This window comes from Pongo abelii, chromosome 6, assembly GCF_028885655.2.
Source record: "Pongo abelii isolate AG06213 chromosome 6, NHGRI_mPonAbe1-v2.0_pri, whole genome shotgun sequence".
Taxonomy (NCBI): domain Eukaryota; kingdom Metazoa; phylum Chordata; class Mammalia; order Primates; family Hominidae; genus Pongo; species Pongo abelii.
In genome coordinates this window covers 29,606,796-29,628,017 of record NC_071991.2, presented here as the reverse complement: position 1 = coordinate 29,628,017, position 21,222 = coordinate 29,606,796, and the positions used below count along the sequence as shown (strand labels likewise).

General features: G+C 45.9%; 1 protein-coding gene across 1 annotated transcript in view; it reads right to left on the bottom strand.

The window, feature by feature from the left end:
* Positions 1-14,691, bottom strand: part of VOPP1 (VOPP1 WW domain binding protein) — a 101,404-nt gene extending 86,713 nt beyond the window's left edge. Inside the window, 1 exon segment of the mRNA NM_001131600.1 lies at positions 14,586-14,691. Within this exon segment, the coding sequence (NP_001125072.1) occupies positions 14,586-14,639 (54 nt within the window). The 5' untranslated portion in view covers positions 14,640-14,691.
* Between the last annotated feature and the right edge of the window lie 6,531 nt (positions 14,692-21,222).

The window sequence follows — 21,222 nt, the reverse complement described above, 5'->3', positions numbered from 1 at the left end:
TGTGGGGATGGGAAAAGGAAGGGGCCAAGTAACACTGCCCAGCCATGACAGAACAAAACACATACATAAGAAAGACATGCTGGATGCTGACTGATTTGCATTTTGTGAGGAGCTGCTGCAACCTACACACGACCACAAGGGCAGGACCGACCCAGAGAATGGCAGAATGGAAGGTGGAGCAAATGCGAGGGTGTGTAGAGCCTCTGAACAACCCAGGCCCGGGGCCTCCAACAGAAGGACTCCTAATCATGCCAGATAACGAACTTCCTCCAAGTCTGCACTACTTGAATTGGGTTTCCTATCACTGAGGGCCAAAAACATTCTAATCAATATGCGGTTTAGTAAGTACTCTGTGGGGCGTTGTAAGTAGAGACAGACAAGAAAACCCTTCAACAGAGGGTGGAATGGCGTTGCGTGGGGTTGGGAGGAGGGGAAATTAGGTATTTGTCAAAAAGTACAAAGTTTCAGTTATGCAAATCAGTGAGCCCTAGAGGGCTGCTGTGCCACAGAGGTCCTGCAGTTAACACTACTCTACTGTGAACTTAGAAATCTGCTAAGGGGTAGACCTTATGACACACAATAATAATAATAATAACCAGACAGCAGGAGGAAACTTTTAGAGGCTTATGGCATAAATTGTGGAGGTGGTTTCACGGGTGCATACTTATCTCCAAACTCATCAAGCTGTATACATTAATTATGTGCAGCTTGTTGTATGTCAAAACAATTAAATACAAAAGAATGAATTTTAAGAAAAAGAATATCCTTCATATTTTTAACATGTTCTTTAAACTTCCATCAGACAACTAAATGAAAACTCATACAAATAATGTGTTTCTCACCTGCTAACCTGTTCAGGTGTGCACACCTGCAGGGGTGACAGATGATGCTTTAATCAGGGAGAGGACCCTGCCACCCCAGAGACACCCTGCTAATGCCAATTCCAACCATCTCTGCTCAGCCTCCAGAGAGACCAGGCATCCCTGTCCAGAGGCTACTGTGCTGTGTCAGGTGCTGTAAAGTCTCTTCACCTCCCAGATCCACCCACCCATCCATCCACATCCCACCCCAGGCTCCTTGCAGACAAAGACCCAAAAGACAGAGTAAAAACTTCAGACTACATACAGCCTCAAACACAGCATGGCTACAGGGTGAACACCAAACCCTGGCATCATTATCATTAGTAAAGCTGACTGACAAAGAGCTATTTTAGTGTTCTGAGACCTCTTCAGCAATAGTAATGCAGAGTTGCTAAAAACCAAAGAAGAAAGCAAAGGAAAGATCAGTGTTCAAGGTTAGTGACAAGATAGCCTCACTGAAAAGTTTAATACCATCCTGCATTTCCTTCTGAAGACCTAACTGTATTAATTTTATTTGTGCCCAAAGCTTTGCAAACAACTTAGCTATATATAAATCACTAAGTATCCAGTGGATAGTAAGGGTTTTTTAGTCTGGTCCCTCATCCTCTGGACTGATGGCTTCAATGAGATCCTGAGGCATCCATCAAAACAAGAACCATACACACAACGGAATTCAGATAAACAGGGTGGAGTTTAAAAAGGTACTGATTCTAGTGGTGACAATCATCACTAAATAAATCCACTTCCACTCTTGGCAGCTTCTCTGAATACATCACTAGGTCATGCTGACACTCAGAAAGGGACCAGAGACTCCTAATGAGGATACCTACCCTTCCCATCTTATGGAGGAACGTGAGCACTGCCCATTAGCAAGCCCCTGAGAGCAGCCGCTGCCCCCAGAGCTGACCGTGCCAATGGGCCGACCAACAGGCCACCACAGTGGAAGGACTCTGATGCCTGACTCAGCTGGCCAGGGCCCAGATGTCGTGATTTTGAAGTCCAGCTCCTTTTCTGCCAGGAAGTGATAAAAGCATCAATTGTATCATGTAACCTGTGATCTCAATTTGTCCAAGGCTCTCATTATGAGAGAAAGCCTTCTCCCTATCTGCGATTTAACTTCTCATGCAATTCAGAAAGTCAGAGGTGAATCTCAGCTTCCACTGGGGTGACCAGCTATTAATAAAACCAACACATATTTTTCCTGTGTCATTCTACCAAGAACTCAAAGCATGAAACAGACCTACAACCTATGTTAATGACTCCATCCCAACCCAGGGCACATGCAGTGGAACTGGCAAGTTCTCACTCACACCACTGCCCATGTCAGCCCCAAAGAAGAACCTCAGAACGTGGCAATGGAGTATAAAAACCTTTACTGGCCAGGCGCAGTGTCTCACGCCTGTAATCCCAACACCGCGCGAGGCCGCGGCGGGCGGATCACCTGAGGTCAGGAGTTCCAGACCAGCCTGGCCAACATGGTGAAACCCCATCTCCACTAAAAATACAAAAATTAGCTGGGGATGGTGGTGCACGCCTGTAGTCCCCGCTACTTGGGAGGCTGAGGCGGGAGAATCGCTTGAACCTGGGAGGCAGAGGTTGTAGTGAGCCGAGATCATGCCACTGCACTCCGGCCTGGGCAAAAGAGTGAGACTGTCTCAAACAACAAACGAAAACAAAAAAACCTTTACAACAGTGATTTCACTAAAATATCCATTTTAAGCAGTATTTTTTTTCAACCTTGTGGCAAGCAAAGTAATGCCACCTCCTGCCCACAAGGTGTCATCATCCTAATCCACAGAACCAGGAATGTCACCTTAGGTGGCAAAAGGAGCTTTGCAGACGTGATTAAGTTAAGGATCTTACAATGAGGAGATTATGCTGGGTAATTCAGGTGGGCCCAATGTAATCTCAAGAGTCTTTACAGTGACAGAGAGAGAAGCATGAGAGAAATTAGAAGACGCAGAATCGCTGACTTTGAAGGGGAGGAAGGGACCACCAGCCAAGAAACACAGGCAGTCCCTAGATGCTGGGACAGGCCAGGTAATGAATCCTCCCCGGAGCCTCCAAAAGAAACACGGCCTGCTGACATTCTTGAATTGAGCCCACTGACAGCCATTTAGGACTTCTGACCTCCAGAGAGGGAAGATAATAAATGTGGATTGGTTTAAGCCACCAAGTTTGTAGTCACTTGTTATAGCAACAACAGGTAATGAACACAGAGGTCACAGCAAGTTCTTCTCTAGTAGGCCAGCAGCCTCACTCTCCCTTCTCTGCACCTGTCCCATACCCTCACCTCACTCCCATGTCAACCTCTACTTTTTTACCAATACGCCGTGTTCATTTTCCAATCCATCAACCCTCTTCTAATTTTACACACTCAAGAAATGACCCTAACATAGCCATCATAACAATAATTCCCCAAAATCCTCTCACTCATGATGCACTGCCATCCTGCATCAATCCCCAGTCTGGCAGCCACCTTTCTACCTCCCTGCTTCCATGCTGCTAGGGGGCCAGTCAGGGCAGCTGACTGTATCCAGGACTGCCCGAAATGCTCACTCTGCACCCCAACTATGGATGTTCTGAGATGCACATGCACAGCTTCCCAGGACCCTCATCACAACCGCTGTGTGACCTTCACCATGACCTGGAGGCCCAGGTCCTTCCCAGCTTACCTCTGTGGCTTACTTCAACGCAAAGTTCCTGACATCCCACCCGGGTCGCCAATCTTTCCCCACTGAACTTCAAGTCTATGTGCACCTGTCCTCTTGATGACCTCCTCATCTCCTTCCTCACATCCCCACTCCCCTTCCAAAGGCTAACCTCTACACCCAAGCTCCCAAGCCCATCCCCTCACTGTGCCAAACCCTTCTGGAACAGAAAGGTCCTCTAGGAGCTTAAGGCCTAAAGAATTTACCGACCAGGGCGGGCACGGTGGCTCACACCTGTAGTCCCAGCACTCTGGGAGGCCAAGGCGGGCAGATCACAAGGTTAGGAGTTCAAGACCAGCCTGGCCAATATGGTGAAACCCCGTCTCTACTAAAAATACAAAAATTAAGCAGGCGTGCTGGCGGGCACCTGTAGTTCCAGCTACTCGGGAGGCCGAGGCAGGAGAGGGGGAGGCAGAGGTTGCAGTGAGCCAAGATCACGCCACTGCACTCCAGCCTGGGTGACAGAGCAAAACTCTGTCTGGAGAAAAAAAAAAAAAAGAATAATTCACAGACCTCCACACCCTCCCCCCCCAAAAAAAAAAAAAAACCAGGCAGTTACAGTATCTGAGCTCAGAGCATGTGGGAGTAGCTTGCCCGGGGAGTAGCATGCCCAAGTCAGGGACTTAACTCATACCTAAGTGGACAATGAGAGTAGCCTTCCATGACACCACCTGAGGGTCTTCAAGTATGGTGGGAGTTGAAATGGCACAGTCAAAGGGATGGGAAAACAGGAAGTGAAAGTATGGTGCCTTCAGGACCCACAGCAGTCGGTTCAGTCTGCTGGACTGGATGAAGACTTCTGATCCTCATCTATCCATCAGAAGAAATATGCATCTGTTAAAAAATAAAGATGACTAGGCTCCAGGTGCAGGTAATTGTTCAAAACTCCCTACCTCATTCTAATGCACAGCCAAAGCTGAGAATGGCAAGGAAGTCTCTGTAGATACTGAAAGCTTTCCAAGGGCACTCCTCCACACTGCTAAAGGACTCGAATTCCAAACCTTCAACCTCCATGGGTCTGCTTTCCTAAAGCTGACTGCCTGAGACACAGGCCCTGGTCCAGATGCTGGTCAAGTGACAGTGCTAATTCCCTGTTTACAGTCACCCTTCTCTCCTTTTACAAAGAAAGGCACACCTCCCTCCCATTTCTAGTCTTACTGGGATGTGCTGGTCCAGAACTAAAAACTCTCTCAAGTATCAATCTAAGGCCACTGAAAATACTGGTAGTGACACTGTTAAAGAGAAATTGTTCTGACACTTGTCAAAAATGGTAAGGCTTTATTCAAGACTATTGCAATAGGGGTCAATCTATCACAACAGAGAAGAGAGACTGACCTCAACTCCAAATACAACCAAAATGAGTGTGAATTCACAGCCAAGGAGCAGAGTGAGGGGGTCAACGGATACAAAATTGCTAAGAGGACAGGCATGATGGGTAGAAGTAAGGAGGAATTCTTGCTGAAGAGAGCCTAAGGTGATCAGATATTAAGGGTGAGGGGATGACTTGGCAGGACTCTTGCTGAAACGGAGCTCCATTGAGGACAGACACAGAGGGCAAGGTGGAGGCCTAGTGAGAAGAGGGCTCAGAGGATCCTAACCAAAGTTTGGTCAAGGGGAGAGTTTCTGTCATCGCACGCCTTGCATCTCAACTGGTTTCAAATTCTTTGCTTTCAATTAAATTGAAAGATGACCTAATTGTAGATTACTATGCGGTTTGGGCACATCACTCGGAAGTTCAACATGAAACTTTTTCCATTTCCATCAGTTATACATGCCCTAACTTGAAACATCCTTGTCCATCTCACTCAGAAATTTATTTCCAGTAAATTTTACAGTTTATGTTTAATAATATTCAATTGGTAATATATGTATAGTGTCAATCAAATGTGCAATAAAAATGATAAATCAATTAGTCATTTTTAAATTTTTTGGAGGTATATCTGAGGAAATGTTTTAAAAATTAACTTGGATACAGATTTTGTTACAAAAAACGACAGACCGAAACTAGACTTTCAAGCATAAATATATTTTATTAGAAGAAAACTCTATAAAGTAGAAATTCAAAAAAGGAATGCTATATTTGCAACCATTATTTGCATATTTTTAATAAAATAATCAGTATCAAATTGCTAACGGTATTTAGATTCCACTGAATACATTAAAAGACTGATATTATAGTTTAATTTTTAACAATGTTCACATGAGAAATCAAATCTATTGTAACCATTTAAAATCTATGATAAACAAGATCACACAGGTTGAGTATCCCTTACCTGAGATGCTTGGGATCAGAAGTGTTTTGGATTTTGCATCTCTTTGGATTTTGGAACATTTGCATATACACAGTGAAGTATCTTGGGGATGGGACCCAAGTCTAAAGACGAAATTCATTTATGTTCATATATATCTTACACATATAGCCTGAAGGTAATTTTATACAATATTTTTAATAATTGTGTGCATGGAACAATGTTTTGGCTGTGATCTGTCACACAAGGTCAGGTGTGAAATTTTCCACCTGTAACATCACATTGGCGCTCAAAAAGTTTCAGATTTTGCAACACTTAGGATTTTGGATTTTCAGATTAGGGTTGCTTAACCTGTATGTTCCACTTAAAATTATGTGAGAGGGTATATAGTTTTTGAAAATTCCCTAAAAGAGTATAAGAGCCAAAATTTTGACAACCTTTGAGCTAGAGAAAGCTGCTCGATTTGGGAGGAAAGAAATAAGAAGGAAAGAAAGGAGAATTCCTGAAGAAATTCTAAGGGGGAAAACAGTGTTTGGAATTTATCTTGAGGGCAGTAGAGAAGAACAGAGGTTGCAGAGATTTAATCTAAGGGAACACCATGTTGTTTTACACAGCTGCCCTTAGGCTATAGGAACCTAGCTTCACAGCTTCACTCACCGCAGGCCTGGCTTCTTTTCTCTCCAACTAAAGGGAAGGAGGAGGAACTAGGAACTAGGACCTTCTTCAATAATAATCTCATCAACACACTCTCTCTCTCTCTCTCTCTCTCTCACTCGCTCTCTCTCGCTCTCCTCTTCTCCCCACTCCCCATAAGGGTTTAGGATCTGTCCCCACCCTCTCCATAATGCCATGTTTTGGCCCTTGATGACACTCAGATCACAAAACACCAAGAGAATGAGGCCAACTAAAGAGCTAAAGAGTTTCACTCATCTTTCCTCCCAGTACTAAAAGTCAAGCCGTCACCTGAGTGGCTGCTCAACCATCCTAGCAAAAGAGATGGCTACGGACCCTTTTTTTGTCTTACCTAGGGCAGAAATTAAGAGCCAACTATGATCATAATCACAGTCTTGCTTTCCCTTGTTACGGACGCTTGTGACACAGTTTCTTCTTAATCTAGTCACAGATAATAACAAGCAAGCCCACTTTTTAATCAACAGGATAAGGAAACCCTCCCTCCTGTCCGAGGTGTGCAGCCACCTGGGCACAGCAAACTTGCTTGGGAATGACTGACAATATAAATACTCTGTTAATCCACCCTGGGCCACAAGTTCCAGACCAAGTAGGGAATCTTCCAAAGGGCCTCCAGCAACACTGAGGGATTTCTCTTTACAGGTGAACGTCAGTGGGAGCTTAGGTTTACTCAAAGACTCCCAGGCAACTCAGAAGGAGTTGGGATTCTGTAATACATGGTCATGGCACCATCCAAACGTGACTCCTAACGACCACCAGATATGCCCTATGCTTGAAGCAAGCAATTGATTGATTTCAAACCTGATTTACAGGATAATATCTCTTTGTTCTGGTCTGAGGACATCGTTCTCTTGTTGACAGTTTTGAAGTATACAGCTGTACTTCCTGAAATTTTATATATATATGCATTAGTCACTGCCTTCCTGTCTTCATTGACCATTTGATTCTTTAACCCTGACAAGGGAAGGTCACTGTTTGCCAATTATCGAATCCGATGGCCTTCTGCAAGGCCTCTTCTCTACTGCTCCACAGTATCTGAATGCAGATCACCTTCGCATTTAGACACCCTCCTCCCGCATTCTAGACTCATTTGTTGGATCTCTTTTCACCAAGGACAGATCATCAAACACTTCAAAACCAGCATTTAAAATTAAACTCTGACTTTTTAAAATTAAGGATATCCTTACTCTCCAAGTCAAAATTTCAGTCATCCATCTCCACCCAGAATCTCTGTATTTGACTCTGCTCTATTCAACATGTTTGTTAATCAGTTGGATAAAACCAACAGGAGTATAATCAAATCAGTCCATGGTACAAAACAATACGGGACACTGGATTTTAAAAAATAGTGTTCAGACAGATGTTGACAGGCTTAAGTAGATGAGATGAATGATTAATGTGAAATTGGAAACAATGTAAAGTCCTCAATTTAGGTTTTTAAAAAATAATAAACAGCTCTACAACTATTGTGAGGTGTGGTGGGTTGGCAGCAGCACATGTTAAAAAGATTTCGGTCTCACTGCAAACTCTGGGTGAATCTCCTGGCTGCAGGGGTGGAGGTGGGAGGACGCACTAGTATAATTTTATCTGCTTAATGACAAGGGCCAAAGGTTTTGATGTTGCCAGTCAGACCACACCCACAGAACAGAGCTTCCTATTGTTCAATAAGTGCCAATGGGGAGGACGTGGAGGGGAACCAAAGGTTTCAAGACAAACCACAAGAAACACTGGATTCACCCCAGCCCACTTAACACTGGCAGCTCCAAAACCAATCTCTGATCCCAAGATCACAGGAGAGTGCAACCCAAATACCACAAACAGACAGCAAACAGGCCCTGCAGACCTCACAAAGGTGCAGCAGCTCATGAAGCCAATGAAAGTGACAAAAGATCTGGCAGTCAAGCCATTTAATATGAACCAAAAGGTGGCCAAAGGAGAATGATATGAATAAAAAGGACAAAGAGAAGCTGGAGGTGGGGGTGGTGGGAGTTTCCAGATTAGTGCAACGAATTCTGGGGAAAAAACTTTCACTATGATCATGCCACTGAAGTCCAACATCAAGTGAAGACTGTCCTATGTGCATTATAGAATTTTGTCAGGAAAATTACACTGTCCCCCCAAAATGGACTCATCATTCTAAAATGAGTACTCAGAGACTGACCAATATGGTGAAACCCTGTCTCTACTAAAGAAAAAAAAATACAAAAATTAGCTGGGCTGTGGTGGCGTGTACCTGTAATCCCAGCTACTCAGGAGGTTGAGGCAGGAGAATGACTTGAACCCAAAAGGCAGAGGTTGCAGTGAGCCGAGATCGTGCCACTGCACTCCAGCCTTGGCAACAGAGAGAGATCATGTCTCTAAATAAATAAATAGATTTAAAATAAAATAAAATGAGTACTCAGGATGAAATTAACTTTTATGTTTACAATTTGATATTTGTTTTTTCAAAATAAAGTCCCAACCAAACTTTTTTTCCACTTTGACTAGGAAATATTGATCCCTGATTCACATGGATTAATGGCTCAGTGGCCTTTTTGTAGGACCAATCATTTTCAGATATTGAGGACATCCTTGTCACCATCCAGTCCAAAATTTTCAAACTGCAGCTATGAGGATGGTGAGATGATTTAAAACCATGTTTTGAAACAACAGAAGGTGAGGCCTGGAAAAGAACACACACACAAAATGGGACCACACAGCTGTGTTAGAAGACTGAGGGCCTGTCATTGTGATATTTCTGAAAAGCCCATGAGTGCAGACCCAGGACCAGGCTGAAAATACTGTCATTTCCCCTCAATATTACAGAAAACTTTAACAACTGAAGTTGCCCCAAAAAGTGATACTTTGTCTTAAGACGCAGTGGGTTTCCATCACTAGAGGTGCTCTGCTGCCTTCCAGCCCCTAATCAACTGCCTCTTCTTTTCCCACTGCCGATCTACTCAGCTCCTGCCCACAGGGCTCTTACCACTGACCGCTTTACTCATTCAAGTCTCCACTGAGTCCCTGCTCTGTGCCAGGCATGGTTCCAGCAACTAAAGATATGTCAATCAATAAATCAGAGCAAAACCTTTGCCCCTAAATTGCTTACATGGTAGAAAGTAAATTCTGTCATATTTTAAAGACAGTTATGAGAAGAGGAGGATATTGGTCAGAGTAAGGTAGACTAGGGAAAGAACTGAGAAGAAATTTTAAATAGGGTGGTCAAGACAGACCTCACTGAGAAGGTGACATCTGAGAAGCTTCATTAAAAGGACATGATAGAGTGAGTTCTAGGAAATGTCCTTGCCCTGCAGAGCTAATCAAGTGAGCACTAGCCTAATCCTATCCTTGCCATGTATTTCTAAGTCATTTACCCCCCATTAGCCTTTATAGCTGTGCCCAAAGCAAAAGAAAGCAAAAACCAAGGAAAGCCCCAGGTCTGGGCCCAAAGCCCACAGGCCTCCTCAGACACCTGGACCCAGGCTTTCCCCACTTCAGAGCAGAGCTCTTGCCAGCCGGTTCATTTATTGCTGCCACTTCTCACCCATGACCACCTGGCCTCCCGTGGAGTTTCCAGAGACAGCAAACTCCCTGCAGGATTCTTTTTCATTCAAATTGCATGTTGCTTGGTTTCTAAAAACTCTAAGAGTGGGCGGGCTGAAAGGTTTATTTCAGGAAATTGGCAGCCAGGGACTGCCAGATTTGTTGGAATTCCAGGGCACAAAAGACATTTGGCAAGAGACAAAATACACTCTTAAACATAACTCGGTTCTAATTTCCAGACTCCCAGGCATCAAAATACACAGAACTTCAGAAAAATACTCAGTAATCTTATTATTTTTCCCTAGTTCAAAGATAATGTCCACTTTGCAACCCTCTCTAAGAGACAACTGTTCCTTCTTTTTTTTTTTTTTTTTTGAGACAGAGTCTCACTCTGTTGCCCAGGCTGGAGTGCAGTGGCGCAATCTCCGCTCACTGCAAGCTCCGCCTCCCGGGTTCACACCATTCTCCTGCCTCAGCCTCCCGAGTAGCTGGGACTACAGGCGCCCGCCACCACACCCGGCTAATTTTTTGTATTTTTAGTAGAGATGGGGTTTCACTGTGTTAGCCAGGATGGTCTCGATCTCCTGACCTCGTGATCCGCCCGCCTCGGCCTCCCAAAGTGCTGGGATTACAGGCATGAGCCACCGCGCCCGGCCTGACGACCATTCCTTTTTCTAGTCCAAGAACTGTTCTTTTGCCCAACAGCATTGAAGCACAAGGCAACGTGGCTTAAGTGTTTCCAGCTCTTGGTTCCTGGGAAAGATCAGAAAGATAATGAGAGCAGTCCCTTAACTAAAATGAGTCTACCTCTTTGGAAGCAGAGGCACTGGTATTGGTGAATTTTACACTAAATAGCATACTATACATTTCTGGGCTCACTTCAGTAAGAACAGAGCCCTTGAAACAAATACTAAGTAGATTTCAAAAGTGTAACCAACCAAACCTCTAGAAAGAGAATGCAGTGACAATATCTAGAAAACAATGCACACAACAAAAAGCCCCAGGGAGGTGCATATGCTCAGGGCATCATTACTCTCAGGATTCAACTGAAGTGTAGTCAGTTTTAAAACCTTTTCTTTTCCTTTTAGTTTCTAAGGAGTTACTGTGTGAAGGCCACTGGGAATAACTTCAGCAGGGCTACTAGGAGACAGCTTAGTATTTTTACTCTTCCTGTAAGGATTGTTTGCAGGATCTCACTTCAGCCAGCTGGCGGAACAGAAGCATAGAACCTTAGCATTTTATGAACCAAAAAGGCCTCTGAGGTTCCCTACTCTTAGCCACCCTTGAGAATCTGCCACATTCGTGGCCTGGGTCCCTGGATCATAACCAGCTGGCACAGAGCAACAGGGGAGAGGGAGATAAAATCAGGGCCCTCACTGGCTGTGCATGTAATTCACAGGAAACTCTGAGTTAATAGAAAAGGTCAGTCCAGTAATAAGCTTCCAAGAAGCCTCCCTAGGAGAGGGATGGTGCTGTCAGCTGCTGCCGGTTCCTCCCTGAAGCCCTACCTGGGCTTCAGGAGGGGAACACAACCAGGGTTTCTCAGGAGAGTCCTGGTGATGCCCACTGTCCAGGCACAGCTCTTAACAACATCCGATTTCACTCTTCAAAGTGTCACCGTTTGTAGGCTAAATCACATAGTCTTTCTAAGGAAGGCTGACTGAGTTTCTAAGGGGAATACACTTTCTAGGGCCACCACTGTCCTCACGATGTACAGCATGCAAATTCCTAACATGTTCCTGTGTGCGCAGACGGCAGACGAAGCAGAGCATCGAGGCGGGGTACACACTGGAACCAGAATGCCCGGGTTAGCATCTTAAGCCCTCACACTTAACAGCAGTGTTAAATGTTCACTTCCCATTTGAAACAAAAATGAAGATAAAAGTAATTGCTAGCAGGATTAATGAGATAACCTGTAACATTTATAGAACAGTGCCTGGCAGTTACCCTAGAGCACTCTATGAATGTTTGCTAAGCAAACCTAAATATGCAGTTCTATGTCTAACAGGTAAGTAAATTTCTATAAAGGGATGGTGAGGCAGGGGAGGAAAGCCCTTCTCAAAACAGTCTTTGGATTGCCCTTCCTACTCAAGGACCTCTCACTAACACAGAAATCCCTGTGCATGTGAGATTCTGGATGGTGCTAGATAGGGCCAGGGTGCTGGGGGTGGGAACAGAGTCACCACTGCCACAAGGCCACCCCTTAATTTCAGGTGGTTTATGATCAACCACGTGGCAAATTTATACACTGAAACCAGCTCAGGCAGAACAAAGGAACAAAGACAAATGTCCCAGGTTGCAGCCGGCAGTCAGAAGCCAGAAGCCACCAAATAGCTCCCTGGGTTGCTTTTATGCACTCAACCTGAAGAGAACCATTTGCCATGGCACATGCTCCACACCTGCGACTGCACATCCATGCATGTGATTCAGGACTTCAGAAGCATCACAGGTATTCATCAGAGCACCCCACCGGAGATGAAAAAATCTCAAATATAAATCTCATACATAAAATTTCATGTGATAAATGATCAAGAACTCTCCTTAACTCCTCAGAGAGATGCCTCTCCAGCACAAAGTGGTGGTACTTAGGATAATCATGTCAAAGTAGGTGACATCGCACTGTCCCCTCTGAAACAATCATCTAATATTTGACTGTGAAAGTATCATCTGAGGCATTTAGGTTTCAGTTTTACATCACACTTCTGCCTTTGAGGTCGTTTCAGCTTTGCAGACATGATCTGAACTCCTATTAAGAGGATACATTCCTATGCAACGAAACAGCTATTTGGGAAAGAATGGAGTCACTGACGCCGTCTAGGCTACATATAGGGCACAGAACCACTCACACAGAAGGCTTGGGAGACATGGGTGGCACAAACTAGAATGAAAGAAACGCTAAATAATTTCATCAAGTGCCGATTAAAAAAAGATTGCAGGGCCGGGCGCGGTGGCTCATCCTGTAATCCTAGCACTTTGGTAGGCCGAGGCGGGCGGATCACCTGAGGTCAGGAGTTCGAGACCAGCCTGACTAACAAGACGAAACCCCGTCTCTACTAAAAATACAAAAATTAGCCAGGCATGGTGGTGGGCGCCTGTAGTCCCCGCTACTGGGGAGGCTGAAGCAGTAGAATAGTTTGAACCCAGGCGGCGGAGGTTGCAGTGAGCCAAGATCGTGCCATAGCACTCAAGCCTGGGCCACAGAACGAGACTCCATCTCAAAACTAAAGAAATAAATAAATAAAGATAAAAAATAAAGATTGCAAGTATAGGTACACACATTAAGGTACACGCACATCTGTTTTCATGCGATTAGTGGTCTCTGATTCACTTCTTTGTTCTCTATGGTGAGTCACTCAGAGAATGTGATTCCTAAGGTTCTAAAATTCTGAATAAATGGAAAGAATGCAAGCAGAGGCACTCCACAAAAACATTAAATACCAAGCTAGGGGGATATTTCCGAACAGAAACAGGAAGTCTCGGCTATGGCGGAGCCTGGAGCAAGGAGAAATTTGTCCACCAGCCTTCCTTTCAGGAAAACACTTTTCCGCCAACATTTTGTAATAATTACTTTTTAATAAAGGGCGAAGACAAACTAGAAATTTCCAGCACCAGTCTCTAACTATTAAGGAAGACAGTTTCACAACTTCCTAAAACAGAGGCATGGGACTCATTACCTATTTACTTTGACTTCATTAATTTAATGCAAATTTCCTTCAGAATAATGAAGCTAAGGAGAAAGCTGAACAAACCCTGATTCAGACTGGACACCCCAGAATTCCTCCAGTTCGCATTTTAAGGAACCTGCTTTAGTGAGAAGTAGGTGGATCCAAGGTGCATCCAAGGATGCAATTTCACAGCCAGGAGCAGCCGCGGTCCCCGCCAGGGCTGCGGTCACGGGCGCTCGCACCCGGGAGCCGCTCAACAAGTTCCCCGCCGGCTTCGGCTCCGCAACCCCCCCAGCCAGGCTCTCCGCGGAATTTCCTCCCCGCACCTAAAGGCTGCACTTCATTTTCACACGCGGGAACGCCTCCTCCCGCTACTCACCTCCACAACTCCTGGCACTCCCGCGACACTTCCCCACAGTCCCCTCCGCCTGCTCTCCTCACCCCGGCTCGGTACCCATCCTTTCCTAACCCCGAACTGCCCGGCGCCCCGGGCTCTCCGCGCCTGCGCCGCGCCCGAGGACCACCCCCGCCCAACCCCGGGTCCATCCGATCCTCGGCCCTCAGCGGCGGGGAGAGGGGGCGGACGGTGCACAAAGGTCACCCCGAGCTAACGGAGGCGGCCGGCGCGGGAAACGCGCTCACCCGCAGGGTGGGGGCGGGGTGCGAAAACCGAAGGAACGACGGAAGGCGCGGACCGGGGCGGGAGCCTCCCCGTCACCAGGGTCCCGCACCTCCCAGCTCCGGGAGGCGCGCAGGGCTGTGGCTCCCCGTTGCTCCACAGTCTGCGCTCTCAGGCAAGGTCCTCTGGGGTGCCTGGGAACTGCGCGCCCCCAGCCGCCAGCATGGTGGGCGCCGCGCCTCCGGCAGCGCCCGGTCCCCGGCCCCTACCTCCAAGAGCAGCCCGAGCAGCAGCGCCGCCACCTTCGCAGGCTGGCGCCTCATGGCTCCTCGCGTACTCTCCAGCGCGCCCGGACGCCGGGTCGCAGGCGCGGTTCGCGACTCGGCCCCCGCGCGGGGCGGGCGGGCAGACTGGAGCCGGCAGCCGTCCCGGCGAGCGCTGGGGGGCCCGGCTGGGAGCGGGCGGAGCCCCAGCTCGCCGCGCTCCGCCCCCGGCCGCCGCGCGCTCCCGACACGCCCGGCCGGGCGCGCGCCCGCGGGCTCCCAGAACCCGAGGCGCGGCCTGGGGCGCGGCTGCTGGGCGAGAGGCCCGCGAAGCTGAGGTGCGCGCGCCGCCGGCGGGAGGAGGTGCTGCACCGCCTGGCAAATGGGAGGGGGACTGCCAGGCTCTCCCTTCCCGAGGGAGGTCGTCCTATCGCCCTTGACTACGCCCAGGAAGGCTTTTAAAAGCAGCAGAGTCTCCGCGGGGGGAAGCTTGTTCCCTGAGAGGTGGCCATAGACGAACCCACTGCTCAGTCTGGTATCCCGAAGCTGCTGCGCTCCTAGCTGTCCCTGCTGTTCCTGCGCGCAGCGAGGGCAGTGCCTGCACACCCACGCGTGATGGGAAGGCCGGCCTGGGGGTGGGAAGGCCCACCGAAATAGATGGTCCCCACACCTCACTGCTCCCTTGGATGTGGCTATTTTTTATGCCAGTGTCCTCCTGCGCTGACCCTACTTGAACTTGACCGCAACCGGCCCCGCCTTGCAGGCCACCCTCCCGCAGCAGAAAACTGTGCGGAGCTCGCGCTGTCCTCGCCTCCGCTGACCCCACCTCCACGTCCTCACAGACACTATTTTTTCACGACACAGCTCAGATCCCACCTTCTTCATGAGGTTATTCAACAAACACTATTAAACTTGTAAGATATATCAGATCCTGAGTTGGAGGCCGAGAGGAGGACTAGAAAACTGCTCCCGTAGCCTAGAGGGAAAGAGAGTCGCTTAAACCACCTGATGCAGAATGCTGAGTGCGGAGACCAGGAGGTGGGTGCATCACAGAGGGTCATAAAGGACATGAACTGCGCAGCACAGGAGGTGGAAGGAGGGGGTCACACAGATGTCACCCGAGGCAAGTCCCCAACTCTTTCCCAGCTTTCAAAGCCTCATTTGATTAATATAGAGCATGCACCACCTGACTATACCTGTCAGAGCCAGAACTTACAAGTAAGACAGAAACAATGCCTATGGCCTTCAGTCGTGCTAAGGCACCTATCTGACAAGCCTGCCAAACGCCATTGAACTCTAGTAGTTTTGATTTACTATTTACAATGAGGACATTTTACAACTCTTTTTAATGGAAAAGTTAACTTGTAGAAAACTAAGCTGAAAGCTTGTTGTGTGTTAGCAAGACAAATGTTTTTCCAGTGGGGACAGAAGTGATCTCGTCCTGTAAAAATGCAAATGGGCCAGGCAGGTTGGCTCATGCCTATCATCCCAACAGTCTGGGAAGCTGAGGTGTGAGAATTGCTTGAGCCCAGGAGTTCGCCAACCCCAGCCTGGGCAACATAGCAAGACCCTGTCTCCATTAAAACGTGTGTGTGTGTGAGTGTGTGTGTGTGTATAAGACAAATGACCCCTGCTTAAGGTGAGAATCATAACCAGCTTCCTATCTGATTGAGCCACTTCATTCCCGGCGTTTCCTTTATCTTTTCTCCCTGCTTTTGACTGTGTGTGTAGGTCAGTTGCCTGTATTCTCCTTTGAAGCACCTTTGTCATCCCACTGTTTCCATCATTAATGGGTTAAAATGGAACTTTGACATGTGTCCACGATGTATTCGTGTGCAAATTGTGGTTCTGTTGCATTGTGAGCAACCTACTCGTGTCTGACATAACCTCCCTCCTGCATCTCTATCTCTGCCTAGAAGATTGTTTTGCTGAGCTCGACTTCCTGTAATTTGTGCATATTTTTTTCCAGGTATAAAATTAGAACTGTGACTCTGCTTTCACCTCAGTCTGATACCTCTCCTGTGTGCTCTCTGTTTGGTCCTGAATGATGTGGTGGTTGCTTGGCATGGTTGGAGGATGGGGTGTAGGCTAACCAGCCAGGCTGTTTCCTTGAGCACAAATTATAAGGGCATCAGATACCACTGAAAAAGTTAGAAGATAAAGCTGCATTCACTAGAACAACTGTTAAGAGTGTGATTTGGGGTTAGAAGAAAGTTCTTGATGAGTTGTTTGGGGCAGGACTGGACATGTCCTGGTCTGCTCAGCTGCCCCTGAGGAGTAAGGACCCAGAGCCTGGGGCATGTGTGTTGCCAAAGGAAACAAATAAGAGAGAGCCTGGGCTTGACCTGTAGCTTCCCTGCAAAACTGTGGCGTCTACATGAATGATGAACATGTATTTTATTTATTCAATAAATATTTATCTACATCTGTTTTGGGCCAGGCACTATTCTGGACATTTCGGATACAGCCCTGAATAAAATAGACAAAGCAGTGGCATAAAAGGCAGAGTGGCTGCTGTCATGCAGATTTCAATCTAGTGAGGGGTAACACAGAATAGAATAAATAAATAAATATGTATATAAGTGCCAGAAAAAAAAATAAATTGAGTGAAACATTTGGAAGGTAAGACTGAGTGTAATTAAAAATACAAGTGTCGGTCGGACGCAGTGGCTCATGCCTGTAATCCCAGTACTTTGGGAGGCCGAGGTGGGCAGATCACCTGAGGTCGGGAGTTTGAGACCAGCCTGACCAACATGGAGAAACCCTGTCTCTACTTAAAATACAAAATTAGCCGGGCATGGTAGTGCATGCCTGTAATTCCAGCTACTCGGGAGGCTGAGGCAGGAGAATCGTTTGAACCTGGGAGACAGAGGTTTTGGTGAGCCGAGATCGCACCATTGCACTCCAGCCTAGGCAACAAGAGCTAAACTCTGTCTCAAAAAAAAAAAAAAAAAAAAAAGAAAGAAAAAATAGGAGGGCCAGGCCAGGCCCCTATGGCAAATTGCCAGGAGCAGAGACCCAAAGGTAGGAAAGGGGGCAAAACAAGACTATTAATCAAAGCTTTGAGGCAGGAAAAACAGGCCTGAGGAATTTCCTGACGGGATCGGTGAGGCTGGAGCTCTGTGCTCCCTTACCAGGGATAGAACCTGAATTCAAAGAAGAAATGGACGCTCAGATTTGTAGTCCATTATAAGGATCTTGGATTTAGTTCTGAAAGAAATGGGATATCATTTGAGGATTTTGAGCTGAAAAGTAATGTAATCTGGCTTAAGCCTTCAAAGCATCAGCCCTAGTGCTGTGTAGAAAACAGACTAGGGCAGCGTTGGGAAGGGTGGAGGGAAGGGCAGAGGCTGGAAGAGCAGTGAGGAGATGGATGTGATGTTGATACCAGTGGGCTAGGGGAGGTCCCCCAAATGCCAGGGGACCTTGACCTCAGCCAGTGTCCAGGCTCTTAACACCATCACGAGAAGGAATTCAAGGATGAGTCGAAAACAGTGAAAGTATGATTTATTGCAAAGCAAAAAGCACTCAAGAAAGCGATTGCTGGCATACTCAAGAGAGAGTTGTGCAAATGGAGTTTGGGGCTGCTACTACCTTTATGGGTTTCTTTAATCAAGAGGTGGAATATTCATGAAAATTTCTGCGAAAACGTGGAGAGTTCTTGGAACTGTGATGCAACCCATTTGTACACCACATATGAGTGTTCTTGGAACTGTTATGACACTGGTGAGTGTGTGATTTAGTATGTTAATGAGTGTATAATGAAGTCCTAGGTGAAACCTGGGTCAAACCCAGTGCTATGTTGGATCCAGTCAGTCTTAGCCAGCTTGGTCCACACCTTCGTTTTTCGGGGTCTTAACAGCCCATAGCCTCTAGTCATGTGAAACTGCTGCCTGGAATATTTTTATTCTCCTGTGATCACCCTGTTTTATTATTGTGTCAGTGTGGTCCTTGTGCCAACAAAAAAGAGTCAACCTTTGTAAATATTTGAAGAGATTTATTCTGAGGTAAATATGAGTGGCCAAAGCCCAAGTCAGTCTCAAGAGGTCCTGAGAACATGTGCCTGAGGTAGTTGGGTTGCAACTTGATTTTATACATTTTAGGAGGACAGAAGTTACAGGCAGACATCAATCAATACACGTAAGGTGTACGTTGGTTTGGTTTGGAAAGGCAGGAAAACTTGAACTGGGGATTAGGGGGCCTTCCAGGACATAGATATTTTCAAAGATTTTCTGTTTGGCAATTGGTTGAAAAAGTTAAGTTATTATCTAAAGACCTGGAAACAACAGAAAGTCGTGTCTGGGTTAAGATGAGGCTTGTCCCACCTCCTGTCCCATCATTGCCTGAACTAGTTTTTTAGGTTTCCTTTGGGATTCCCTTGGCTGAGAGGAGGGATCCATTCAGTTAGTTGGAGTCTTAGAATTTTATTTTTGATTTACACTCACACTCCCTGGTGTCTGCATTCAGCACTCTGTATCACAGTTGTTTAAGTGGCTATTTCTCCAATTAGATTCCAGGCAAGGGATGAGGTGACTTGTTGTGTTAAATCAAGTTTAGCCTAAAGTTCGTACATGTTTAAGTTCAACCTAAAGATTTTTCTGTTCATGGTGAACTGTAACAAGTGGAGGTGGAAACAAACCATAGCCTACACTTGTGCCAATCAACAAGTTTTGGCCAATCAAATGTAACTAAGTGTTCAAACTGTGTTCAAATAAGGCAAACGCTGAGTTGCAACCAATCCTGCAGTTTCTGTACCTCACTTCTGTTTTTTGTAGATCACTTTCCTTTTTCTATCCATAAATCTTCCACCATGTGGCTGCGCTGGAGTCTCTGGGCCTACCCTGGCTCAGAAGGCCGCCTGATTCACGAATCGTTCATTGCTCAATTAAACTCATTTAAATTTAATTTGACTTCAGTTTTTGTTTTTATTTATTATTATACTTTAAGTTCTAGGGTACATATGCACAATGTGCATGTTTGTTACATATGTATACATGTGCCATGTTGGTGTGCTGCGCCCGTTAAATCATCATTTACATTAGATATATCTCCTAATGCTATCCCTCCCCGCTCCCCCCACCCCACGACAGGCCCCAGTGTGTGATGTTCCCCACCCTGTGTCCAAGTGTTCTCATTGTTCAATTTCCACCTGTGAGTGAGAACATTTGGTTTTCTGTCCTTGCAATAGTTTGCTGAGAATGATGGTTTCCAGCTTCATCCACGTCCCTACAAAGGACATGAACTCATCCTTTTTTATGGCTGCATAGTATTCCATGGTGTATATGTGCCACATTTTCTTAATCCAGTCTATCATTGATGGACATTTGGGTTGGTTCCAAGTCTTTGCTATTGTGAATAGTGCTGCAATAAACATACCTGTGCATGTGTCCTTACAGCAGCATGATTTATAATCCTTTGGGTATATGCCCAGTAATGGGATGGCTGGGTGAAATGGTTTTTCTAGTTCTAGGTCCTTGAGGAATCGCCACACTGTCTTTTACAATGGTTTAACTAGTTTACAGTCCCACCAACAGTGTAAAAGCATTCCTATTTCTCCACATCCTCTCTAGCACCTGTTGTTTCCTGACTTCTTAATGATCGCCATTCTAACTGGTGTGAGATGATATCTCATTGTGGTTCTGATTTGCATTTCTCTGATGGCCAGTGATGATGAGCATTTTTCATGTGTCTGTTGGCTGCATAAATGTCTTCTTTTGAGAAGTGTCTGTTCATATCCTTTGCCCACTTTTTGATGGGGTTGTTTGATTTTTTCTTGTAAATTTGTTTAAGTCCTTTGTAGATTCTGGATATTAGCCCTTTGTCAGATGGGTAGATTGTAAAAATTCTCTCCCATTCTGTAGGTTGCCTGTTCACTCTGATGGTAGTTTCTTTTGCTGTGCAGAAGCTCTTTAGTTTAATTAGATCCCATTTGTCAATTTTGGCTTTTGTTGCCATTGTTTTTGGTGTTTTAGTCATGAAGTCCTTGCCCATGCCTGTGGCCTGTATGGTATTGCCTAGGTTTTCTTCTAGGGTTTTTATGGTTTTAGGTCTTATGTTTAAGTCTTTAATCCATCTTGAATTAATTTTTGTATAAGGTGCAAGGAAGATATCCAGTTTCAGCTTTCTACATATGGCTAGCCAGTTTTCCCAGCACCATTTATTAAATAGGGAATCCTTTCCCCATTTGTTGTTTTTTTCAGGTTTGTCAAAGATCAGATGGTTGTAGATATGTGGTATTATTTCCGAGGGCTCTGTTCTGTTCCATTGGTCTATATCTCTGTTTTGGTACTAGTATCAAGCGGTTTTGATTACTGTAGCCTTGTAGTATAGTTTGAAGTCAGGTAGCATGATGCCTCCAGCTTTGTTCTTTTGGCTTAGGATTGTCTTGGCAATGTGGGCTCTTTTTTGGTTCCATATGAACTTTAAAGTAGTTTTTTCCAAATCTGTGAAAAGAGTCATTGGTAGCTTGATGGGGATGTCATTGAACCTATAAATTACCTTAGGTAGTAGGGCCATTTTCACAATATTGATTCTTCCTATCCATGAGCATGGAATGTTCGTCCATTTGTTTGTGTCCTCTTTTATTTCATTGAGCAGTGGTTTGTACTCCTTGAAGAGGTCCTTCACATCCCTTGTAAATTGG